Source organism: Boleophthalmus pectinirostris, unplaced genomic scaffold, assembly GCF_026225935.1.
Source record: "Boleophthalmus pectinirostris isolate CB_2022bp ecotype Guang Dong unplaced genomic scaffold, ASM2622593v1 HiC_scaffold_16, whole genome shotgun sequence".
NCBI classification, from domain to species: domain Eukaryota; kingdom Metazoa; phylum Chordata; class Actinopteri; order Gobiiformes; family Gobiidae; genus Boleophthalmus; species Boleophthalmus pectinirostris.
The window spans coordinates 23,227,826-23,255,636 of record NW_026571095.1 but is presented as its reverse complement, the minus strand read 5'-3'; the positions used below and the strand labels follow the sequence as shown (position 1 = coordinate 23,255,636).

Sequence of the window (27,811 nt, the reverse complement as noted above, 5' to 3'; positions counted from 1 at the left end):
GATTTACAAGGACAGCAGGAGAGCACTGTTCACATGACCAAAGTCACTGATATAGACTTTTCCAAAGTGGCCTGCCTGAATGATATGAAATCTGCAGCTGCAGACCTTAAGATGGTGCGTCGTTTTGAGGAAATTTTGATGAAATGGTACAAGGAAATTGATCAGGTTTGTTATTACGTATCAGCACTTCATTGTTTTGATATTAATTTGTTGACTAAAATATTTTAGTTTTGTTTATAGGTCCTACTTGAGATTGATCAAGTGAGGAGCCTTGATGATTCTGCAGGATCACTTTCTGAGTTAGAACATTGGAAGCAAATGTCTCTGAAGTTTGACTCAATTGTTAATCACATCAAAAGCTCTGAGTGTAAAGCTGTGGTTAAGGTTCTTTATATTAGCAAGTCCAAAACATTAAAGGTACAATAAAACTCATTTCCAGTTTGAAGAATAATCATATGAGACAAAAGCTGTTTTACACACTAAACTATTTATTAGATGTGTCAGGAACTGGATGCCAAGGTTCGTGTGATCGTGTTAAGGAAGCAAAAGACAATATAAAGTTTCTGAGTACATTAGAAAAAGACTGTCAGCCGCTCTACAACAGTGACCTGGTAAGAACAGAAAAGAAGAATTCAAAACATAATGTGAATGGTTTACTGAATAACACAAATCTTTATATTTCTCATGTATTGGTTATAGATTTCAGTGATTACAAGTGTGCAGAATGTTTTGAATGACATTCACATGATTTACAATGTGTCACTGTACTACAATACAGATGAGAAGATTACCATACTTTTAATAAAAGTAAGAAAAATAATTATGATGATGACTATACTGTAGTGTAGTGTACATGTAGAATCAGGACATTTACAAAGACTTTCTGCAGGTCACAATTCAAATGCTAAATGCATGTAGAACTTACATCTCTGAAAATGGACGATATCAAATATGGGACCATAATCCTGAGATCCTTACCCAGAAAATGCAGGTAACCGTAAATGAAACCCCAACTTAAGTCATGATAAACTGAGTAATCGATTTATGCAAGTATGATTGCATAACTGCAGTATGTTGCAGGACTGTATCTCTTTGTTCAACGAATACAAGTCTTGCTTTGAACAGAAGACGATGGAAAAGCATTCAAAGATACCCTTTTGCAAAGAGCTTTCAAAAATACACATATTTGGACCATTTGATACATTTTGCAAGAAACTTGAAAAGGTTATACTATAAAATAATATATTGTAGTATATACTTAACATTAGTAAATAACTACTTGTGGTAGTAGTGTGAGCAGAGACAGTATGATACTCGCTCCAACAAACTTTGAATTTGAACTTGAGTTTGTGGAGTTTATGGGTCAAATCAGCAATCTTGAGGTATTGTTTTAGATTTTTTCCCCAAAACAAGTATTTCAATAGGGTTTTTTTTTGTTCTTCATGTGTTGTTTTGTTCTTCATCTGCAGAAGCAACTGTGGACATTTATGAGTTCATCATTCTCTAATATCACAACAACTCAGCAAGCTCTGCGCTTATTGCTCCGGTTTGTTATTTGTTCAGAAATTTAAACTAAAATTAACTTAATGGATTAAACTGTTTAACAACGTGTGTTTCTATTTGCAGTTTTCAGAAGCTCAACATTCCCTTTTTGAATGCCAAAACACCAGATATTTTGGCTTCTATTCTCCAACATTCTGTCACTGAGCTAAACTTTGTGAACCTGGTACACTCGCAATATTTTATCTTTTACTTTAGTATAGTGTTCAAAAATCATATAAAGTATGCTTCTCTGTGGATTGGTTACAGTTATACTCCAAGGAGAAAGACTCCCCTTGCTAGAAATATGCCCCCTTTGACTGGGAGGATTAGGTGGGCAAGAAATCTGTACAAAAAGATAGAGGAACCTATGTCTTTCATCCAAGCATGTAAAGATTTTAAGCGTACATACAGTTAAATTATATGTTACAAAATTTTGATGGAACTTTTCAAAAAGGCGAATTCTGACATCCTCCGAAATCACGAGGGCCGCGGTATTGTCAAGATGTACAATCAGACGACTACAGCTTTGACAGACTACAAAACTGTTCACTACAAAGCATGGAAGGAGGAAGTGTCACACCTCAAAGGTTGGTTATAACCTTTCCTTTAGATTTTTTACTTTTCACTAGGTGGCGCCAAATATCTTTTTTAGGCTGTGTCATGGTACAAGTGTCAATAGTATACTGTATATATTTTATTCTGATATCTTTTGTGTCCTAGTCTTGAACAACACACTTCTTATTCGTCATCCAGAGACAGAGAAAATCCTGGTCAACTTTGATCCTAAAGTGTATGAGATTATCTGTGTTTGTTGATGATGGGTTTGGAGATTCCACTGGAGGCCAGACATTTAATCTCATTAGAAAGCAAAATCAAGGCTGATCATGACAGGCTACAAGTAACTCATGCACAATTTTTTTGTTTTGTTTAGACATATTTAGAATTCCCATTTGCCTAAATTATAATTTGTATTGTTTACTTCTAGGATGTTTTGGAAGAATATGAGTCAACTTGTCAGAAGATACCAGCAGAGTTCAGTGCTTTGATGGCTTCAAAAGTTAAAAATGTAATGGTAGTTTTGGAGCAGTAGGTAATGTGGTCATTATTTCAAAACGTCTTGATTAGCAAATTTTGTTTTCTTTTATAAACAGGTTGAATATGCCCTTCTCCCTGGGGCAGTAATACTCACTTGGTCATCCTTTCTCCTGGATAAATTTTTTCAACATGCTGATGTCGCTCTGTGTGACCTGAAAAACATTTTACAGCAAGTATGTAATGTAATATACTTTTCAACTAAGATGAACATGCCAACTTTTGGCCTCCCTAAAATATATGAAGGAAGACTCTCCTATTGCAACCGATACATTTTTAGTTTTATCCCTCATCCTTAGGTGCAGAATATCTGTAATATCCACATAAATGCTGTGTTAAAGGACATTTCTGAGATGGTTTTGATTGAGCTGCCAGAGGATCCATCTACTTTACAACATCTGATCTCCATAAACAAAGCATTTTTTTGTTCATTCACAGTATCTTTCATTATCAAAAGTAGTTTAATATACTTTTTCCTCTTGGTTTAGTCCAATTGTACAGCACTTACAGAATTACTCAACAACAAATGCAGTCACATAAATACAGCGGTAAAACAGTTGGCTTACATATTCATTGATGTCCATGGATTAAAAGATATTGAACCTACTGACATACCTACTCCTGGTATGATCAGCTATGTGGAATGCAGTTTCTACAGTAAATTGTTAAATACACTCATTATATGTATCGTCCGTAGGCCAGAAGGCATTGACAGTCACAGAAGAAGAAGAAGACAAGATGGAGAAATATATAACATTTGAAAAGGTGCTTTGCTTTTGCAACTTCACATTAGATTTATTTTTCTTTAAAAAAAATCACAAATGGCATAACTTTCTTTGTAGGAAGTCAAAAAGGTTTATGACAACGTAACTGCACAAGTCCTAGAGGTTCTAATTAAAATAACCATGTTTTCTCTAGAGATTCTAAAAAAACGAGTTTGGACAAAGTGTCTTAACAGTTCTTATAGGTACATTTTAATTGTTATATTTTAGATATGTTATAGAATATATTCTTTGGCAGAGTCAAGTGGCTGTTAACCAAATAACAGACATGGTGCTAGAAATAAACAAGGGCATCACCTGCTGGAACTGAGAATGCAGCACTTTTGGCTTCAAAAAGAAAAGTAACAATTTAGACAGCAAAATTCTTCATCATAGTACACAATACTGATGAATAACATTGCATTGCTTCTTGCAGAGGAAGAAATTGAGAAATTTTTATCATAAAGTTGGCCAACATGAGGACATCAAAAAGACAGTTGGCACTTTGAAATCGGTCATCACTTCTCAAGGAGACGTGCCCTACTTTCTGGATCAGTTCAGCACGTTCAGATCCATCTGGGAGGAGGACAGAAATGTCAAAATCAAGGTTTGTCAGTTTTCGCTTAAGCAGTTGTTGAACCTTCTTCTCTTATTCACTGTTGTGCAACCTAAATTAGGAGTTCATGGAAAGCCTCCCCTCCCTCCTTCAAGTACAATGTGAAATCCAGCGCTATGATTCCATCCTTCAGGAAATTGATGACATTATCGCCTTTAATGTTTTAGGATTCTTAGAGCTGTCAACAGGTTAGACACTGGGATGTTGACTTGTGCATGTATAGCAGTTTTATACTAAATATTCATAGTAGTTGTAAATACAGTTTACAGTGTTATTTTCTATTTTTTTCTTAGACCCTATAAAGAAAACACTGACAGAAGAGACTCAAGCCTCGAAAGAACTTCTGTGCAAATTCCTAAAGGAGAAATACAAGCAGAAAATGATTGAAACAAGCATTCACAGTACTTTTCCCATTTGTCTAACCCTGTAAATGATCTGGAGGATGTGCACTGTGCTGTGAAAGCCTTGTCCAATCTCAGGGATGTAGAAGTACGAACTGATAAGACATTGATTTCCATTGAGGTAAATTGCCATGATTTCACTGTCTAATGTGTTTTTGACTTCATACTAATCTTTCTTTGTGTAGGAGGCTTTTGACATTCTTACAAAATCTCAGACCCCTGTGACACAAAGAGAGTCAGAGAGTGTGTCCAAGCTGAGACATTTGTACAACCAGCTCCAGGCCCAAGCTGTAAGAAAAAAACTATCACTCGAAAATTATGATTCCAGTAGTTTTTTCAGTAGTTTTTTTTTTTTTTTTTTTTTTGTAATCTTTAGAGGTCAGTGCAAAATGATCTTGTTCGAAGGCAGGCCATGTTCAGACAAAACCTTTTGGAGTGTGTTTGCACTTTCAAGAAAGATGTCGACACGTTTATGAAAAAATATGATACAGTGAGTTTTGTTAGTTTTGTTAAATCAAAACCACTTACATAAGTTAGATTTTAACGGTATGTTTTTGCACACATTTAGGAAGGTCCCTTGGTTGTGGGAATAGCACCACAAGAAGCCAGTCGCAGACTCCAGGCTTGTCAGGTAACAATATCATCACATTGAGGCAATGTCTATAATGATATTATGATATAAAAAGTATATCATTCTGTTAAAAGTTTATTTAAACTTTATTTCTTTTCATACCCTTATGTTAAAATAAAGTAACATATTTTTGTTCAGGCAACATTTGAAACATTATGGTCAAATTTCACCACCTACACATCTGGGGAGCAGCTTCTTGGTTTGCCAGTCACAGATTATGAATGTCTACATAAGAAAAAGTATTTAAAATGAAAATATATGAACTTGTCTGTTTTCATCTGAGACTACTGTAACAGTATTTGGATTCCGTCTCTTTATGTGATCCGTTTAGGAAAGAACTTAATCTACTTCAGAAGCTATATGACCTTTATGACGCAGTGATGAATACGATATCTGGGTATTACAGCATATTGTGGACTAATGTAGACATTGAGAAAATCAACTCAGAACTTTTAGACTTTCAGTACAGGTATCTGTATTACTTTTTACTTTGTTTCACAAAACCTTCTGTAACTATTATTTGCCATAGTAAGTAGTAACTTGTGCTCTTTATATTTTAGATGCCGAAGATTGGCAGGCCTATTTTGACCTTAAAAAGACCATAGATGATTTTAATGAGTCATGCCCACTGCTTGAGATGATGGCCAACAAGTCTATGATGAAACGGCATTGGGATCGAATAGCAGATTTGACACGCCACCGTTTTCCAGTGGAGTCTGACAACTTTGCCCTGAGGAATATTATGGAAGCTCCTCTGCTGAAATACAAGGATGATATTGAGGTTTGAAACCCCCAGACATAAGCTAAATGTGAATACAGTAATTAAATTATGTTTAATTGATACATATTGTTTATGTCGTTAGGACATTTGCATATCCTCAGTAAAAGAAAAGGACATTGAAGCCAAGTTATCCCAAGTGAAAGATATTTGGATGAGCCAAACTCTGAGTCTAATGACGTTCAAAGACAGAGGAGAACTGATGCTGAAAGGAGCCGAGGCTGGAGAGATCCTCACCACACTGGAGGACAGTCTAATGCTGCTCAGCTCTCTCATGAGTAATAGGTGATAGCAGTAATCCTTCAGACTTTCAAATCTTTGACTGGCTTTAACTTGATCGGAACATGTTTTTAATGCTTTGGACATTGCTGTGTGAATTTCAGGTACAGTGCATACTACAAAACTGAGATCCAGGACTGTTTTTTTAAACTTTCTACTTCATCTGAGGTCATTGAACAGTGGATGATTGTGCAAAATTTGTTGATTTATTTGGAGGCTGTGTTTGTTGGTGGAGATATTGTCAAAGACCTGCCACAGGTGCAAAAAAGTTTTATTTAGATAATGGAAGAGATGCAAAAAATAACTATCAATGATAAGATCACTTAAACCTTTACCAAATGTTAAAAAGCCAGACGGTTTCAGAGTATCGACAAGACCTGGATTAAACTCATGGAGCATGCTCAGACTGTCCCGAACGTGGTGGAGTGCTGTGTTGGAGATCCTACTTTAGTCGACCTTCTACCAGCTCTACAAAAGCAGCTGGAATTTAGTCAAAAGTCTCTTGCCGGGTATTGTCTGCCTTTGTGATAGGAGAAAGTTGTGGTTTTGTTGTTTGATAATTACTATCCTTACCAACAGTTATCTTGAGAAAAAGAGGCTTCTCTTCCCATGCTTCTTCTTTGTATCTGATCCAGCACTTCTGGAGATTCTAGGGCAAGCCAGTGCCATCCATCCATCCATTTTCGTCCGCTTATCCGGGGCCGGGTCGCGGGGGCAGCAGCCTAAGCAGGGACTCCCAGACTTCCTTCACCCCAGACACGTCCTCCAGCTCCTCCGGGGGGACCCCGAGGCGTTCCCAGGCCAGCCGAGAGACATAGTCCCTCCAGCGTGTCCTGGGTCTTCCCCGGGCCTCCTCCTCCCGGTGGGACATGCCCGGAACACCTCCCGAGGGAGGCGCCCAGGAGGCATCCGGAACAGATGCCCGAGCCATCTCAACTGGCTCTTCTCGACGTGGAGGAGCAGCGGCTCTACTCCGAGCTCCTCCCGTGTGACTGAGCTCCTCACCCTATCTCTAAGGGAGCGCCCAGCCACCCTGCGGAGGAAACTCATTTCGAGCGCTTGTATCCGCGATCTCGTCCTTTCGGTCACTACCCAGAGCTCATGACCATAGGTGAGAGTAGGAACGAAGACTGACCGGTAAATCGAGAGCTTCGCCTTTCGACTCAGCTCCCTCTTCACCACAACGGTCCGATACAGCGACCGCATCACTGCCGAAGCTGCACCGATCCGCCTGTCAATCTCACGTTCCGTCCTTCCCTCACTCGTGAACAAGACCCCGAGATACTTGAACTCCTCCACTTGAGGCAAAGACTCCCCACCCACCCGGAGAGGGCAAGCCACCTTTTTCCGGTCGAGAACCATGGCCTCGGACTTGGAAGAGCTGATCTTCATCCCAGCCGCTTCACACTCGGCTGCAAACCGCCCCAGTGCACATTGCAGGTCCTGGCTCGATGAAGCCAACAGGAACAACATCGTCCGCAAAACAGCAGAGATGAAATCCTGTGGTCCCCAAACCGGACCCCCTCCGGCCCCTGACTGCGCCTAGAAATTCTGTCCATAAACACAATGAACAGAACCGGTGACAAAGGGCAGCCCTGGCGGAGTCCAACATGCACCGGGAACAGGTCTGACTTACTGCCGGCAATGCGAACACAGCTCCTGCTCCGGTCATACAGGGACCGGACAGCCCTTAGCAAAGGGCCCCGGACCCCATACTCCCAGAGCACCCCCCACAGGACACCACGAGGGACACGGTCGAATGCCTTCTCCAGATCCACAAAACACATGTGGACTGGTTGGGCAAACTCCCATGAACCCTCGAGCACCCGATGGAGAGTGTAGAGCTGGTCCAGTGTTCCACGGCCAGGACGAAAACCACACTGCTCCTCCTGAATCCGAGGTTCGACTATCGGCCGGAATTCTCCTCTCCAGTACCCTGGCATAGACCTTACCGGGAAGGCTGAGGAGTGTGATCCCCCTATAGTTGGAACACACCCTCCGGTCCCCCTTCTTATACAGAGGGACCACCACCCCGGTTTGCCAGTCCAGAGGTACTGTCCCCGACCGCCACGCGATGTTGAAGAGGCGTGTCAGCCAAGACAGCCCCACAACATCCAGAGACTTCAGGTACTCAGGGCGGATCTCATCCAACCCCGGAGCCTTGCCACCAAGGAGCTTGCCAACCACCTCAGTGACTTCGGCCAGGGTGATGGATGAGTCCGCCTCCGAGTCCCCAGCCTCGGCCTCCTCGGAGGAGGACGTGACGGTGGGATTGAGGAGATCCTCAAAGTATTCCTTCCACCGCCGGACAACGTCCCCAGTCGAGGTCAAGCAGCTCTCCCCCCGCACTGTAAACAGTGTTGGTGAAGAACTGCTTTCCCCTCCTGAGGCGCCGGACGGTTTGCCAGAATCTCTTTGAGGCCGTCCGATAGTCCTTCTCCATGGCCTCCCCGAACTCCTCCCAGCTCCGAGTTTTTGCCTCCGCGACCACACGGGCTGCAGCACGCTTGGCCCGCCGGTACCCGTCAGCTGCCTCAGGAGTCCCCCGAGCCAGCAAGGCCCGATAGGACTCCTTCCTTCAGCTTGACAGCATCCCTTACTTCCGGTGTCCACCACCGGGTTCGGGGATTGCCGCCGCGACAGGCACCACAGACCTTACGCCCACAGCTCCGAGCAGCTGCATTGACAATAGAGGGCCGAGAATGAAGCCCACTCGGACTCCATATCTCCGGCCTCCCCCGGAATCCGGGAGAAGTCCTCCCGGAGGTGCGAGTTGAAGGTCCCTCTGACAGAGGGCTCCGCCAGACGTTCCCAACAGACCCTCACTACACGCTTGGGCCTGCCAGGTCTTTCCGGCTTCCTCCTCCGCCAGCGAACCCAACTCACGACCAGGTGGTGATCAGTTGACAGCTCAGCCCCTCTCTTCACCCGAGTGTCCAAGACACGCGGCCGGAGATCAGATGACACGACGACAAAGTCGATCATCGACCTCCGGCCTAGGGTGTCCTGGTGCCACGTGCACTGATGGGCACCCTTGTGCTCGAACATGGTGTTCGTTATGGACAAACTGTGACTAGCACAGAAGTCCAATAACAAAACACCGCTCGGGTTCAGATCAGGGAGGCCGTTCCTCCCAATCACCCCTCTCCAAGTGTCACTGTCGTTGCCCACGTGGGCGTTGAAGTCCCCCAGGAGAACAACGGAGTCCCCGGTCGGTGCACTGTCTAGTACCCCTCCCAAGGACTCCAAGAAGGCCGGGTACTCTGCACTGCTGTTCGGCCCGTAGGCCGACACCACAGTGAGAGACCTGTCCCCGACCCGAAGGCGCAGGGACGCGACCCTCTCGTTCACCGGGGTGAACTCCAACACACAGCGACTGAGCTGTGGGGCAATGAGCATGCCCACACCAGCCCGCCGCCGCTCCCCGCGGCCAACGCCAGAGAAATGGAGAGTCCAGCCCCTCTCAAGGAGTTGGGTTCCAGAGCCCAAACTGTGCGTGGAGGTGAGGCCGACTATATCTAGTCGGTAACGCTCAACCTCCCGCACAAGCTCAGGCTCCTTCCCCCCCAGCGAGGTGACATTCCATGTCCCCAGAGCTAGTCTCCATGTCCGGAGATCTGGTCGCCGAGGCCCCCGCCGTCGACTGCTGCCCAGATCTCTCTGCACCGGCCCCATATGGATCCTCCCGCGGGTGGTGGGCCCACGTGAGGACGGCCCCACGTCGCTCCTTCGGGCTGAGCCCGGCCGAGCCCCGTGGGGGGAGGCTCGGCCACCAGGCGCTCGCTGGCGAGCACCCACCCCAGGCCTGGCTCCAGGGTGAGGCCCCGGTGACGCCAATCCGGGCGACGTAACTGACCTTGCTGGTACACTCATCATAGGGGCTTCTGAACCGTTCTTCGTCTGACCCGTCCCCCCGGACCTGTTTGCCTTGGGTGACCCTACCAGGGGCATGAAGCCCCCGACAACATAGCTCCCGGGATCATTCGGGCACTCAAACCCCTCCACCACGATAAGGTGACGGTTCAAGGAGGGGGGCAAGCCAGTGATTCACACACAATCCAGGTTTGTACTTTGCACTTTTGGCATAATGTTATAGTAAGATTATGAACCTAATTGCTACATGATTATTTGTAGTCACACTTGCTGGGAGTGTTTGACAATGTCAATGAAGTAGAATTTCATGCACAAGAATATGACAACATTTTGACATGCATATCACAGGAGGGAGAGAAACTTTCAGTAAGTTATATTACAACTGCAGTTTTATCAAAAATAATACATTTGTCACTGTCACTGTGTGAGATTTTAATCAAGCTATGCAATGTATTCAATAGCGCCACATGTCATCATTTTTGAATAATTTGAAATGTGTGTGGTTATAGTTGAATAAGCCTGTTCTGGCCCAGGGAGCAGTTGAATTGTGGTTAGGTGACCTTCTGCAACAACAGCAGGTCTCAATGCATTCTGTTATCAAAGCGTCAGACCTGGAGACCAACAATGAGGACTTTGATCTTCTACCTTTTCTTATCAAGTTTCAAGCTCAGGTTTGAATACACAAAATTTACATACACATTTTTTTTTTCACATCCTGCACAGCTGTGTCTTTTAAAAGCTCATTAGACTGCATGGTTTTGTAGGTCGGCCTACTTGGTATTCAGATGCTTTGGACACGTGATGCAGAAGATGCATTGCACAAGGCTGAGTTTGACAAGGAGATCATGCCAGCAGCTAAAAAGAAATTCTTAAATCTGCTGAGTATACTCATAAAACAAACTACTTATGACTTATCTAAGTTTGACAGAGTCAAGTTTGAGACGCTTGTCACTATTCATGTGCATCAGAGTGACATTTTTAATGACCTTGTAAGAATTTTATAATTAATATTTTATGTTGTCACATGACACGTTTTAGTAACATAATCACTTTTCACCTCATTAAAGGTTAAAAAACGTATAAGAACTGTCAAAGACTTTGAATGGCTAAAGCAAAGCCGATTCTACTACAAAGAGCATTTGGACAAAGTAATAGTTTCCATCACAAATGTGGACTTCACTTATCAGAATGAGTTTCTTGGATGTACTGACCGTTTAGTCATGCCACTAACTGCAGGTAGGAAGTAAAGCAAAGTAAAAATCTATTTATCCTTATAGTATTTAATATAAACATGCTTTCTGGCTCATAGGTGTTACATAACCTTGGCTCAGGCGCTCGATATGAGCATGGGAGGAGCCCCTGCAGGGCCAGCTTGGAACTGGTAAGACAGAGACTACCAAAGACATGGGCCGCTGCCTGGGCAAGTATGTGGTGGTGTTTAACTGCTCTGACCAGATGGACTTCCGAGGCCTGGGCAGGATTTATAAAGGTGTCAGTCTAATACTAGTACACTGTATGTTTACAGTGTAGGCCTGTTATATACAGTGTTCATCTCATCTTTCTTATGTTGTGGTTCAGGCCTTGCCCAGTCTGGTTCATGGGGCTGCTTTGATGAGTTCATCAGAATAGATTTGCCTGTGCTGTCTGTGGCAGCTCAACAGATTTACATCGTCTTGCAAGCACGCAAAAAACTTCAAAAACACTTTCATCTTCAGTGATGGAGACTGTGTGGATCTAAATCCAGAGTTTGGCCTATTTATCACAATGGTATAATATTACACATGTGAAAGGTATAACTGTAGGGCCACACTAATAAGATTAAACTTATAAACTATATGCTCATTAGAATCCGGAATATGCTGGTCGCCAGGAGCTGCCTGAAAACTTGAAAGTACAGTTCAGAACAATGTCCGTGATGGTTCCTGATCAACAGGTTTGTTCATACACAACATGATCACTTTAAGAATTAACAAAGCGCTTAAAGATTGTTTCTGTTAGATCATCATGCGAGTCAAACTGGCCAGTTGTAGATTCAATGAAAATGTTATCTTGGCCCAGAAGTTCTTTGTCCTTTATAAACTCTGTGAAGAGCAACTGACAAAACAGGTACTTAACATAGTGCTTCCCAAATACTTACCCAATCACTTGCCAAGGGGTACTTGGAATGGGTTCAGTATTTTAATATAAGCTATCCCTAATAGTACATCCTCATGAATATTTTGGGGGTTAATTCTGTATTCTGTATTATCAAAACAAGAAAATATAGTAGCAAACATACTACTATGATTTATGATTATTTTTTTAAAAGACAATGTTTAGAGGGTACTCAAGACAAAATGGTTGGGAACCATTGGCATATTGCTATTGCTGTTACTGATGTTTGCCTAAAATGCCATAATGTGTTAGGTACATTATGATTTTGGCCTGAGGAACATTTTGTTAGTTTTGCGAACTCTTGGTGCTTCTAAACGAGCCAGGCCTGATGACACAGAGTACAGCATTGTGATGAGATTATTGCGTGACATGAATCTCTCCAAACTGGTGTGTGCTGGACATTTTAGTGTCTGTTTTCTCAGTATATACACAACATTTTGCCATTATTATGTTTCAGGTGGATGAAGATGAGCCTCTATTTCGCAGTATTATTAATGATTTGTTTCCTGGCATTCAACTGGATGGGAGCACATATGTTGAACTGCAAGCTGCTGTAGCCAATCAAGTTAAGCTTGCTGGGCTTGTCAACCACCCCCCGTGGAACCTCAAGCTGGTCCAGGTACCATAAATCCTTACCCTCCGCATTGATCTCTCTTGGGGCCCCTTAAGGCGGTATTAACCTTTATCTGTGCCTGTTTCTTCACAATGCATCACTTGCTAATCATCAATCAGTGTATATAATCAGTGTATATAATGGTAATAAGGAACTCCTGTTTTTGGCATTTATATACACAAACAAAAAGTCCTAAAATATATTTCAAATACAAATGCGGTGTGTTTACATTACAGACATATTTTTACCCTTACTTCTGCATGTGTTTACTGTTTGTATTATTTACAGCTTTATGAAACTTCACGTGTCCGATATGGACTGATGACACTGGGCCCAAGTGGTGCTGGCAAAACTACAGTCATCCACACTCTAATGAAGTCCATGACTGAGTGTGGAACCCCACTCAAAGAAATGCGCCTGAACCCCAAAGCCATAACTGCTCCCCAGATGTTCGGACGCCTGGATGCAGCCACCAACGACTGGACAGATGGGATCTTCTCTACTCTTTGGCAAAGGACACTGAAAGCCAAGAAAGGTGTTTAAAGCATTATATGTACATGGAGGGAATGCTTTGTATGCTGTAAAACTGTAGCTGTAAAACAATGCACAACTCTAAATTACAGGGGAATTCATATGGATTGTATTGAATGGTCCAGTGGATGCTATTTGGATTGAGAACCTTAACTCTGTGCTTGATGACAACAAAACACTGACTTTGGCTAATGGTGACCGTATCACTATGTCTCCGTCCTGTAAACTGGTGTTTGAAGTGCACAACATGGACATTGCCTCCCCTGCCACTGTCTCCTGAGTGGGTATGGTATTTATGAGTTGATCAGCACTGAGTTGGAGACCCATTCTACAGGTAGATATCTCATAATTCTACACATAATAAAAGTAATATGCAATATCCCTGTCCAAACCAACTAAAAGCTTGTATTATATTTTAGGGATGGACTCACAAGCGTAATGCAAAAGAGGCAGACAGTATTTTGGCTTTATATGACAGAATATTTGAAGATGCTTACTTATTCATGAAGCAGAATCTTAAGCCAAAAATGGGGCTGCTGGAGTGTAACTACGTAATGCAGGTATTCATATTTGGAAGTTCAAATTTATATAATGAAGACAAACATTCAACTCAGCACATATTTTGTCACTCTCTATCCTAAGTCTGTAAACCTGCTGGAGGGCCTTATTCCAACCAAAGAGACCGGGGGCCTAATGGGTAGCCTCCACATGGAACGCCTCTTTGTTTTCTGCTTAATGTGGAGTCTCGGCGCTGTTCTGGATTTAGAGGACAGAGACAAGTTAAAAGCATACCTTCGTGCACATGAAAGTAAAATTGATGTACCCACGACAAAACCAGGAGAGACCATTTTTGAGTATATGGTCCAGACCAACAGTATGCCAGTTGCTCATCCTAATACCTCACAGCAAAATATTGTGAAGTACTGCATTTATTGTGTGTGTTTTAGGTGAATGGTGAACATGTAGGAGAGTACTCCTATCCTACTGATCTAATACCAGATTATTCCTCCATTCTTGTGCCAAATGTGGACAACACAAGAACATCTTTTTTGTTGGAAACTATTGCTAAACAACAAAAAGTCAGGATGAATAACACAAATTAATGTCAACAAATTTAGTGTGTTTAATTGTGATTAATTTAGGAAGTGAAATTTCTGGTCCTTGGAGGCTATGTTGTTGATAGGAGAACAAGGAACTGCCAAGACAGTCATGATTAAAAGCTTTACAAAAAAGTATGATCCTGAGACTGACCTATCCAAGTCTCTGAACTTCTCTTCAGCTACAGAGCCACTGATGTTTCAGGTAATGTTTTTGCTGCCACTGGTCACTCCATTATAAATATCTGTTTTCAATAATATTACCCATTACATTTTATTTGCAAAGAGAACCATGGAGAGCTACATTGAAAAGCGCGTCGGAAGCACTTACGGACCACCTGGGGGGCGTAGAATGACTGTCTTTATTGACGATATAAACATGCCGGTTGTGAATTAATAGGGAGACCAGGTGGGTATTTGGTGTAATTTGCCTGTCTCATAAAAAGTGCTGTTTTTTACTCTGATGAGTTGCTGTTTCAGATCACTGCAGATGAGATAGTCCGCCAGATGATGGAAATGGGTGGCATGTATAATCTGGACAAGCCCGGGATCTTTATGACGATTGAGGATGTGCAGATACTGGCAGCGATGATTCATCCTGGTGGTGGGAGAAATGACATCCCACAAACGCTCAAGAGAGAGTTTACTGTTTTAAACTGCACTCTTCCATCTAACGCCTCCATTGATAAGATCTTTGTAACATATGCACGTATGCTCTCAGAAAACTTTTATGTAACTCCATTTGGGGTAAAGGTTTATGATCTCTTGGTGTGCAGGTGTGATTGGTTGTGGATATTTCCATACAACTAGGAAATTCAAGACAGAAATAACTAACATGGTTACAAGCCTTGTGTCTGCCAGTAGAATCTTGTGGCAGTGGACCAGGGTAAATGGGTTGTAGACAATGCTAATTTTCTAAATATTTGTCATGCATTATATCACTTTTAATTTATAGGTAAAAATGCTTCCCACCCCATCCAAATTTCACTATGTCTTTAATTTGAGGGACCTGTCCAGAATCTGGCAAGGAATGCTTAACATTAAGGCAGATGAGTGTGGTACTATTTCTACACTTTTAGCCCTTTTCAAAAATGAATGCACACGAGTCATTGCAGACAAGTAGGGTGTTGCAACATTGATCTGTTTAGAAGGGAAGGAGAGGATACAGAAAGTAATTGCTTTGCTGTAGGTTTATATGTGCTGAAGACAGAGAGTGGTTTGCGAAGGCTATTACTCGTGTGATCCAAGAGCATGTATACTCCAACCTGGTTTCACAGTTGCATCCCGATCCGTATTTTGTTGATTTTCTCCGAGATGCCCGAGAACCCACGGGAGAAGAAGAGGATGATGCTTCTCTGCACGCACCAAAAATCTATGAACAGGTAGTGTGTCCTCTTCTACTGTTGGTATTAAGTAAATGTTTGAATTTTGTCTGACTAAACTGTGGTTCCCAGGTCCCATCCTTTGAGTTTCTGTCAGAGAAGCTGATAATGTAGCAGAACCAGCACAATGATACTGTAAGAGGCACAATCCTGGATTTGGTTTTCTTTAGAGATGCCATGACACATCTTGTCAAGGTCAGACAATTAAATAAATAAATTAAGACAAATATTTGAATCCTTCAAAAAACAAACATTTTATTATTCAGTATACTGTCTTTTATTTACTTTTAAATTAAATTAAATGCTGTTTTTTCAGATATCATGAATCATTCGAACTGCTAATATCAATGCATTGCTTGTGGGTGCTGGAGGATCCGAAAAGCAGAGTTTGACTCGTCTTGCTTCATTCATTGCAGGATACAAAATCTTGCAAATCACACTCACAAGGTTTGAAATATCAATATGCAAATTATATATACACAGAAATAACAATGATATCCACTATGATATAATTATCTTTTCAGATCATATAACATAAATAATTTCATGGAAGATCTAAAAGTATTATACAAAACAGCTGGGGCTGAGGACAAAGGCATCACATTCATCTTCACAGACAATGAAATCAAAGATGAGGCCTTCCTTGAGTATCTCAACAATGTTCTTTCTTCTGGAGAGGTGAGAGCACAGATTCTGTATCTAATATCAAGTCAAAGTTGTTTTGCACTAATGTACTTCTGTAGTCTGTTGTCAGCCATTACAGTGTATTTTTTGTTATCATGTACTGTACTTGCAGGTATCCAACCTTTTTGCTAAAGACGAAATAACAGAAATTACTCAGAACTTGATTCCAGTGATGAAAAAGGAGTTTCCCCGTATTCCACACACCTTTGATAACCTCTATGACTACTTTATTTCCCGTTCCAAAAAGAATCTGCATGTGGTTTTATGTTTCTCACCAGTAGGTTACAGTACTACCACTTTGTCCGCCCAGTACTTTGACTATCACACTAATGATAACTGTGTTTTCTGTTTGTCAGAGGTTGGTCAGAAGTTTTTCTCAAGAGCTTTGAAATTTCCAGGACTGATTTCGGGCTGCACGATGGACTGGTTCACTCCTTGGCCCACTGAAGCTCTTGTTTCTGTGTCCAACTATTTTTTGTCACGATTTGACCTGGTTTGTACCCTTGAAGTGAAGTCTGCTGTGATGTCCACCATGGGCACATATCATGCCAAAGTATTAGTGACACGTGAAAGCTACTTTGAAAGGTAAAACTACACACTTGCCTCACAGCAAGAAGGTTCTGGGTTCGATCCCCAAGTCGCCCAGGGCCTTTCTGTGTGGAGTTTGCATGTTTCTCCCCGTGTCTGGATGGGTTTCCTCCGGGTGCTCCGGTTTCCCCCGTCAACCCAAAACATGCTACAGGTCTCCAGAACAGTTGATAGTCAAGGTCAGTTAAATACAATCAATCAATGAACCTGTCCAGGGACTACAGGTGGAAATTAGCACTGATGCTACAACCTGATGTACAATGCATCTCTCCTGTCAAGGTTAATGTGAAAATTGTGCGCTGTCCCTGTCTCAAATAAATAAATAAATACAGACCTATTTTAATCAGCTTCATAAGTCAGTAAGATCAATCAGTATTTACTTTGATTTTATATTACAATGTTTCACAGGTTCAGAAGAAGAACTCATGTCACACTCAAATCTTATCTCAGTTTTATAAATGGGTACAAATCTTTGTACAGTGAAAAGCATAACTACATCAACACTTTGGTAGAACGCATGAATGTTGGTAAGGACAGGAAATGATTCCTTCTTAATTGTATGAGGTATAATTTACTCTTTCTAAATAAGGTTTGTAATTATAGGATTGGCTAAACTTATGGAGGCTAGTGACTGTTGCTAAACTTTCAAAAGAACTAGTAGTGAAAGAAAAAGAGCTCATAATAGCATCAGTTAAAGCGGATAAGGTACAGTTAATATTTTGTGTTTTGTGCAGTGTGTGAATTAGAGCTCGACCGATATATCGGTTGGCCGATATTATCGGCGGATATGGACAACTTTAGGCATATCGGCTATCGGCCGATATGCTTGCTGATAGGGGCCGATATTTCACCTGGGCATGTTATACCTCGTTATAAATCTTAGACTCTCTACATTCTGTTCATTTAATCCAATTTACAGACAGATAAATGTCCTAATATGTGGCTCCACATCAGTATTTATCTACGGAGTCATTTGTCTGTGTGTGTGTTCGTACTGTCCCTGAACACACCACAGAGTCACGTCACTCACGTGTGTTTGTTTACACCTGCAGACACAGATCCAAACACTGAGATTATATTCTTTTTACGGACAATCGGTTTGAGTCTGGATTAAAAGGACATTTATTCGTGCAGATTTGTGATGTGAGAAGGAGCCTGTATGAGCGGTGAGTGTTGGAAATATGTCGACTCTGAAGCTAGTTTTTGTCATTTGTTGGCTTTGTCATGGGTTAGCTGCTGCACATAAACAGACTGTTTTCTATTGGTCTGTTCTAAAGTGACTATATTGGCCCTATATTTGCTATTGGACCTGCGCTGATATGTAAATGAGCTGTGAATAGAGGTGTGAATTATGACATCTGCGCATATAATTAATTACCGCGGCGCGCACGTATTTACGGCTAAAGGCTAATAGCGCTAGTTTCTTTACTAGTTATGGGTCCGTCGCGAACGAAATGACTCTTAGAACCGGCTCTTTGAAGGGAACGACGGGAGCCTGATCCTTATTGGGAGCCGTGTTTTCTCTTTCTCTCACTTTTTTTTCTCTTCACGCCGCGTGCAGATTCGTGATATGACAGCGGCAGCGGCTAAAAACGAAACTTTGAGAAATTTGCGTGTACGTACGATTAAAAAAATTTAAAAAACGAGCATATTTGACTGTAGTTTAGCATAAAATAAATAAGTCCCGGTTTAGTCCTTTTTCAGTCCTGGTTTAGACCTGGTTCAGTCCTGATTCAGTCCTGCTTTAGACGTGCTTTAGTCCTGCTTGCAACAAAACAATCTGAAGAGCCACTTGGGAGCCAGAAGAACCAGCAGCTTTTAGTGAGCCGAGCCAAAAGAGCCGGTTCTCTAAAAAGAACTGGAATACCCATCACTAGTGTCTAGAATGTGATGCAAAAATGCCATTAAGTCAACCTACTGTCTGTAAATATGATGTAAAGAGGCAGAATAACAATAAATGTTGCCTAAATAAACCCAATTTAAAATCCACCAGAGCCAAACCTAAGTTTTTTAAACAATTCAACATTTACAGTGAATTTTTACATCACTAAATATATCGGTGATTATATCGGCTATCTTCAGCTCCAACTTCCATTATATTGGTTTCATATCGGCCACAGCAAAATCCATATCGGTCGGGCTCTAGTGTGAATTGAATGTAATGCTTTGATATGTATGTAAATGTATGTAAATATGATGAGTGAATATGACTGTATGACTTTTCTTCAGGTTTTTGCAGCAGTGACATTAGTGCACAGGCTGCTACTGTCATAAAAAATGAGGTCCAAATTGTCAAAGCTCGAGCTCAGAAAATTGTTGAAGAAATTGGTAAGGAGAAGGCCATTGCTGAGGAGAAACTTGAGGCTGCAAAACCTGCATTAGAGGAGGCCAAAGCTGCACTGAATGTAAAATTATATTTCACAAGCCACATTTTTAATAATTTTATGCACTAATGTTTATATGTATAATTTTCAGACCATTAAAATGGCCGACATAGCTACTGTGAAAAGGCTGGCTAAACCCCCACATCTGATTATGAGGATTATGGACTGCTGTCTGCTTTTATTTCAAAAGAAAGTGGACACAGTATCTATTGATCCAGCATGGCATTGTCTCAAGCCATCGTGGTCAGAAGCACTAAAAGTAAAAATGTTTACTTTTATTAAGAGTAATCTAACCATCAAAAGACAATGTGAATTCAGTTAGCCCAAACTTTGTTTCAGCTGATAAGTGGAGCTGGATTCATGCAAAATCTCCAACAGTTTCAGAAAGACAAAATTAATGAAGAAACTGTGGAGCTGCTTCAGCCATATTTTGACATGGAGGACTATACAATGGAGAACGCAAAGAAAGTTTGTGGTAATGTAGCAGGTCTTGCCTGGACAAAAAAATTGCTGTGGTGTATGGTTTCCTTTACCATCATTCAATTATTCAATTATGTAGAAGGTCTCTGAGTGGTGTCATATCATTTGTTTTTAGGCAAACCTAGCTGTACAGGAAAGCCGGCATAGACTGGCTATGAATGAGTTAAACTCAGCCGAAGCTCAGCTAGCAGAGAAGCAGGCAGAATTTGATGTTGTGAAAGCCAAATGTGACGCTGCTATGAAGGAGAAACAGGTTTGTACAGGAGAGTTACTTTTATATATTTGAATTACATTCTAAATTGTCTGTATTTTAGGATTTACGGGATGATGCAGAAACGTGCAAGAATAAAATGCAGGCTGCATCTGCTCTTATTGATAGTTTGAGTGGAGAGAAGATTCGATGGATAGAACAGAGCAAAGAGTTTAAATCACAGACCAACAGGTATAATGTGAACCGCTATTCATTATTTTCTGAGATTTCTGAATTACCTTTATTTTACATATTTATTTCTTTGCAGACTTCTGGGTGATGTGCTTCAGCTCACAGGTTTTCTCTCATACTGTGGACCGTTTAACCAAAGTTTCCGAGACATGTTAATAAAAGAAATCTGGGAGGCTGAGCTCAAGAAGAATAAAATCCCTTTCACAGAAAAACTTAACCTTATTACTGCCTTGGTTGACCCTCCTACCGTAAGATCATAATCCTATTGTTATTTGTTGAACCACCTTTTCATAGTGCTTGGGCTAATACATCTGTTATAACTTTTTAAATCTGCTCAAGGTAAGTGAGTGGAATCTCCAGGGCCTCCCAAGAGATGATTTATCAGTGCAAAATGGCATCATTGTTACAAAGGCAACAAGATACCCCCTGCTGATAGATCCTCAGACACAAGGAAAAGCCTGGATTAAGAAAAAGGAACTGGCCAATTCACTTCAAGTATGGCTCCCTTTTCTTGTCGATTTCCTAGTAGCTTTATTATAGCAGCTCCAGACTTCATGGTCTATAATTATTATGCTGTTTTTAGGTGACATCACTTAATCACAAATATTTCCGGAGCCGTTTGGAGGACTGTTTGTCCTTGGGATGCCCCATGCTTATTGAAGATGTAAAAGAGGAGCTTGACCCTGCCTTTGACAATGTTCTTGAGAAAAACTTCATAAAATCTGGTACAAGTTACAAGGTATATGATACAGATTGTAATCTTCAAGTTTAGCTACTTTTAGGGTACCTCTGTGACATTTATAAAAATGTTGTCAATATTTCTCACTGTCATTTACAGGTTAAAGTAGGAGACAAAGAAATTAATGTTCTGGAAGGATTTCGGCTTTATATTACGACCAAACTGCCAAATCCATCATGCAGACCAGAAGTGAGCTCAAAGACTTCTATCATTGATTTCACTGTCAATATGAAAGGTCTGGAAAACCAGCTCCTTGGTCGCGTCATTCTCCAAGAGAAACATGTGAGTTTGCTGTAAAAATATATACTATACTTGACATGTTTCATATTGCTAATTATTATTTTTATTTGTTTAATGATAGGAATTAGAAGCAGAGAGGTTAGAGCTGATTGAAGATGTAACTGCAAACAAGAGAAAGATGCAAGAGTTAGAAGACAATTTGCTGTACAAACTCAGTAGCACTAAAGGTAAAATCTTATCTCTTATTCAATCTCTCTTATTATATTTATTATTCCTGACTATTCAACTCTATTATTTAAGGTTCTTTGGTTGATGATGACTCCACGATTGGTATGCTAAGCACCACAAAGCAAACTGCAGCTGAAATTAGCACAAAGCTCAGTGTGGCAGCAGATGCAGAGATGAAGATCAATTTAGCTCAAGCTGAATATCGACCAGTGGCTTCTCGCGGGAGCATTCTCTGCTTCCTTATCACTGAGATGAGCATGGTCAATGTCATGTACCTGGCCTCACTCGGACAGTTTCTCAAAATCTTTGACCTGTCACTTGAAACTTGAATTACATCACTGCTGTGGTGTTGTTGCCCACGGTCCAGTCACCGGACCACTGGATACTGCGGGGGAGTTGCATTACTCTGTGATATCAAATAAACATATATATATATATATATATATATATATATATATATATATATATATATATATATATATATATATATATATATATATATATATATATATATATATATATATATAGTTTTTCAAAACTTCAGTTGATTTTAATAAATATGATCTATTTTAAGCATGTGGTCAGTGTCTACTTTTTTTTACTTTTCTACTTTACTTCTGGGTGTAGAAATATTGCTAGCAAAATTAAACTCAAAATATACTATTATTAGAAGGTCCACAACAGATATATGTATTAGATTTTCTTTTCTCTGTAAGTGTTTTTTTTTTTCTTTAATAGGATGGACTTGAAAAGGCGCTATACAGAAATAATTGCAACAGCAGCCAGTTAGAGACCTGACCCTCAATTATGTCAAGGGCAAATTGGTATCCCATAGAAACGTGTTCTTTATCAAATCCAATTATTTCCGCTCCTTTACCTTATTATTTGCACCAAGGACCACATCCCACTAGTCAGCCTGTTAACTAGAGCCTGGGCCCCAATGAGGATCACGCTTGACCAAGCAAAACAACATAATGTGTCTAATTCACTACTAATGCTGAATGCATCTGTAGTCAATTATGCTATCCATTGTCTTCAATGTGAGGGATGATTCTGAAAAAGTACAAATAAAAGTACATTAATGTAACCAAAATAATTAATTATGGCTAACATATTTTTATGGTCAGTTTATTTTTCAATTCAACATCCTGATGTATCTTCAAGAGTGAGTGTTGTTATTTTGCTTATTTTTCCTTCAGTATCTAACAGTTGAAGAAAGAAAGGATAAACAAAACAATACCACTTTCTCCTAAAATAAACTCAGGCTGTTGAGCTTTGGGGTTCCATTCGAGCTCTGTCCTTGTGTCCCACTCACACCCCTCACAGCCCTCATAGCCCTCACACTGCCGCTCAGACCTGCTTAGACCTGATGGAGTGGAGTCTCATCTGCCTAACAGCCTGGCATCTTTCCATTGGCCCAAAAACACACGCAGCTCCATGAGGCCAGTGTGTCCGGTCACAGCTTATACAGCCTTTTGTAAAGAGCTGCTCATTAACAGCACTAAGTCATGTTTGCACCATGAAAGGATCAGCAGAAGAAACAATGCTTTAAAGTGGTACAACTTTATTGCTTTGTCAAAAAAAGTTATAGATACACTCTTCAATTCTATGAAATATGTCTAGAAAAATTTAAATGTTAAAATATTAACAACAATTAAGACATGTAACACATGTCCATAATTTTTAATGGTTATTATATTTTTTTTTTTATCTTTGGCTTTTTAATTAGATAGTAATAGGGATCATAACAAATTTAGAAAAAAAAAATATATATAAAAAGGTTGTTTTTATTTGCAAAGGCCTTCAATTATTTGTAGCACCCTGGTATTTTAGTTTTGTTTTGATAGTGATGACAGATCAACAAACCAGTGTGTGGCTTTATTTCAGTGCAAAATACAGGCTTCAAATTTGTCAAGTGGTTACATTTTTGTTATATTTTAAAAATGACAGATTTTGTTGCTAGTTCTTCAGGGGGATTCAGGGCTTTTGAGGGCATTCTGTTTGTGGCTAAGGAACCAGGGTTAATCGCTTTAAAAGCATTAATTAGGTGTTAAGAAGTGTGCTTGTCTGCTCAAATTAGCCTCAGGCAGACAGCACTGTGACTTCCGATAGCTCCCCGTTCAGAGCAGTGTATTCCACAGTTCATATTTGTTTCAAAATAGAGTTGTATTAAAATGTTAATTACTTCACAAAACCTTGAATAGAATTGTGTTAACGGTGTTTTAGTAAAATAGTGAAACCTGTCATGAGCACTTTAAAGTATGTAACTTTTGATATTCACTTGTTCAAACAATAATTCCCAGTGGCGGCTGGATTAGCTGTGTATTGTCTGTACATTTTTTGAATTATATAAAGAGTATACAGCCCAAATGTACAAAATTTTACTTTCAACAAAGGTTGCTGAAGCAAAGTTACACCCTGCCGCAAATAGTTATGTAGGAGTTTTATTGGATGAAAGCAAATTGTAAATCCGGGCACAGCAGCGTGCTCAGTGTGTCACATGTGTTGCCAGGTTTTGTCCATAGACTGAATGTGTTCTTTGGCCTTCATTCTGAGGGCTGCAATGCTGGAGCTCCTGTCATCGTCCATCGGGTATTTGTCATTGAAGTTTGGGGGGCACTGGTATGCAGGTGGGCCCATTGGCTGCATGCTCTGAACCATGCCGGGAGCTGTGTTTAGAAAGTTGTGGTTGGGGTAGGCTGGTTGCAGGCTTTGAGGTGACCCCATGAAGCCTGGTATACTGTGCATAGGTGTGGCACTTGAGATGGGTGAGGTGAGCCAGGGGTCCAGTGGCAAAGGGCTGGGCACTGGGCCTACAGTAGGAGGCATAGGTGGACGGTTGAACGAGAGCATGGGAGAGTCATGGAGTTTCATTGTGCTGGTGTCCATCTTCTCTTGACGCCTCCATTTGGCTCTTCGATTTTGAAACCATACCTGTCCATCATAAAATAAAAACATGACAATGAAATCCAAACTCTTATAACTGAGTAAAATGCTACCAATGGTATTTTTACTTGTATTATGTCATCCTAACTGAATAAAGAGCATGTGGTGCATACCTGAACTCGAACCTCTGGCAGATTGACCTTCATTGCCAGCTCCTCACGGCTGTAGACATCGGGATAGTGGGACTTCTCAAAGGCTCGCTCCAGCTCATGGAGCTGATATGTGGTGAAAGTGGTACGGTTTCTTCTGTGCTTTTTTTTGGAGTGGTGCTCCTCCTTAGACGGGTCCGGAGAGTCTTCACCTGTGTCCCTGTCCTTGTTCAGGCTAGTCATTTCAGCATCACATTTGTCCTGATGAAACATATCAGTTTCTAGAAAAAACAAAACAAAACACCATGTTAATTATTTACAAGTTATTTGTAATTATAGAGGATAGAGATGGAGCAGTCCTGTTCTGAAGAAACTCCTAATTTACAATATATTTGACAAGAAAGTCCCACTCAGATGGATATATATATATATATATATATATATATATATATATATATATATATATATATAATATATATAATATATATATATATATATATATATGTATATATATGTGTGTGTGTGTGTGTGTGTGTGTATATATGTGTATATGTGTGTGTGTATGTGTGTATGTATATATATATATATATATATATATATATATATATATATATATATATATATATATATATATATATATATATATATATATATATATATACATACATACATATATACATATATGTATATATATAATCACAGGCCATAGTCATTTTTAAATTACTATGGCCTGTTGTCTGTGAGTCTGTGTATGTGACCTGCCTTCACTCGTAAAGAATCACTTATGTATTGAGGGGCACACAGGAGGAATTTGAATGGTTTTATGAGCTCAAAGTAATTGTAGGTGTTCTGGGCATGTCCCAGAAGACCTCAGGGAAGACCCAGGACACACTGGAGGGATTATGTGTCTGGGGTGAGGGAAGGATGTAGTTCCCTGCTCAGAGATCTGCCTCTACGACCTTGCCCAGAAGAAGCAGAAGAAAATGTCTGGCTGGATGCCTTTGTGTTTGGAGTGGTTTGTTTTTCTTTTTAGTGGGCACTGTGTTGGATGTGCTTATCTTTATAGTACTACAAAATAAGAAAAACCTTTTGCAAAAGCTCATCATCAGTCTAAGGTTTCCTCCTGTGTTGATTAAAAAATAAATAAATGTTTGAGAACTTTGCATATCTAGTTCTTGAAACAGGTGCGAGAGAGAGCAGCCCAAGAACATAGAGAAAAATCCTGCACATCGTCTTATTTACAAATAGTGAGATTTATTAGGACATATGTTCTAAAAAATATATGTTTAGAAACACTTTTTTGTATGAAATAACTATTTGATTTTGATAACAAATGTACAATTCAATAGCTGGAGGCCCTGTGGGTGCACATTTGCCAGGCATTTATTAGCAAAAAAAGAAATGATTTATTTCTTCTGAGATGTAATTGCTTTTGTAATGGAACTGTAAAATATATCACTAGTTACATACTGTGTTAGAGATGTTCTGGTGTTTTGGTATTTGTTTTCCAGTGATTATTGATAACTGCATATGCTCTAGTTGCGTGACTCTTCATTATGCAGAGTAACTCAGAGCAGGTTGAGTTACAGTCTGATCAAGAGTGAAACCCTAACCTCACTTCCCCAGATAAACACAGCTTAATGACTGCTTTATACTTGTGAACACCAGGGGTTTCGACCACTTGTCCACTGTACATTGTGTCTTTCACTGAATTCTTCTCCTGGAGTAATCCCCTAGTAACAGATGCTCCCAGTTAAAGCTCCTTGTCCCTACCTCACTCGTCTAATCTAGCAGACTTTACATGGCTTCTACAAACCAAGTCATAGTCCAGATTGTGACTTCTTGGAAATGAATATGGAGCAAGTTTGGTAGACCTAATAACAAGCTCACAAGGAAATATGATCAACAGGTAATTTAATTATGGTAATTTATAATTACAAGAGAAAAGAGTCTGCAGTGAAGCGCTTGTGATGTTTCCTTTTCATAGACAGACTCACCATGGTAGGACGGGTGCTGTCCACCGTTGGCCATCTCTGGGAGGTGTCCGTAGGGGTCTTGTGCTCCCTGTTTGCCCACATTGTTTTGCTCATGCTGTGGATTTTCCACACTGGTTTTCTGACTGCCATCTTCCCCAACAGCATGGAGCAAAGGGTCCTGGTCCTTAGTGAATCCCAAAATGACATCAATGCTGTGAACTCTTCCTGCAGCACTTGAGCTGGCACCCTTTGCCATGTCATAGCTGTCCAAGCAATCGTCATCCACAATTCCCAGGCTATCCATTGATAAATGCATTCGAGAAGTTTGGGGAAAAGCCCACAGCACTTCCCACGTGAAACAAGCAAAGTTGGCCGTTATTCTGTTTCAACTATGCTTCTTTAAATGAAGCACATTGGCACATATCCTTGGAGGACTGGAACACACTCAACAAATTACATGTTTGTCTGTAAAAAAGACCAGGGGAAAAAAATCATTACATATTATAAGAAATTCATCCTCTCTGTATAAAGCCTGTTTTTACGTGTTCTATATTATATAGAATAAAGCATCAAATTTACAACAATCTAACCAAATATATATATATATATATATATATATATATATATATATATATATATATATATATATATATATATATATATATATATATATATATATATATATATATATATATATATATATATATATATACACACACACACACACACACACTCATACCCTACATATATCCTACATACAACCCTGTTACCTAAATCTGTTATATCTGTTATTGTGTTGAAAAGCCTCACCATCTTTCCAGGGCCTGTGACAGTGTTCGCCGCACACATCTCGCCTCCAGAGTCCATTGGCAGACAAATGACACTTGAGTATATCCACTGCACCTACTTGTTGCTCATTGCTAAGTCCTTGAAATCCCTTGCAAAGAAGTGAAGCTACTGTTCAGTCCTGTTCAGCAAGCATGTGTAATGCGCAGTGTCTTTCCTGACAAAACTCCTCCTAACTACAGCGGACACCAAAGCCTGTACTGCAATGGTAGTAAGACCATGCCTTTAAGAACTTTATTCATTGGAATTCTTTCCCTTTAAGAATGACTGACAGTTGTTTTCTGGTCAAGTAATTGCTCCAAATGTGCCCTGCTTTCAGACCACAGAGGGAGGCCATTGCTAATGATGCCTTGACAAAACTTTCTTTCAAAATGCTATTGTTTGAAAGATAATGGCTTGTACTGAGAGTTTTCACTAAT

At 40.5% G+C, this 27,811-nt stretch overlaps 1 protein-coding gene and 1 pseudogene across 1 annotated transcript; one reads left to right on the top strand and one right to left on the bottom strand.

The window, feature by feature from the left end:
- Window positions 1–21,920, top strand: LOC110164112 (dynein axonemal heavy chain 8-like; annotated as a pseudogene).
- Window positions 21,921–24,031: 2,111 nt separating this feature from the next.
- On the bottom strand, window positions 24,032–26,862 carry LOC110164175 (retinal homeobox protein Rx2-like). Its single transcript, XM_020929212.1, has 3 exons — window positions 26,568–26,862; window positions 24,595–24,851; window positions 24,032–24,469 (listed from the first exon to the last, which is right to left on the bottom strand). Exons 1-3 carry the CDS (start codon window positions 26,860–26,862, stop codon window positions 24,032–24,034), a joined length of 990 nt encoding a protein of 329 aa, XP_020784871.1.
- Between the last annotated feature and the right edge of the window lie 949 nt (window positions 26,863–27,811).

Coding starts and splice junctions, on each gene's coding strand:
- LOC110164175 (XM_020929212.1), bottom strand. CDS start 26,862: ATGCATTTATCAATGGATAGCCTGGGAATTGTGGATGACGATTGCTTG. Junction 24,852..26,567: donor ACAGCACCCGTCCTACCATG/GTGAGTCTGTCT, acceptor TGTTTTTTCTAG/AAACTGATATGTTTCATCAG. Junction 24,470..24,594: donor TGCCAGAGGTTCGAGTTCAG/GTATGCACCACA, acceptor TATGATGGACAG/GTATGGTTTCAAAATCGAAG.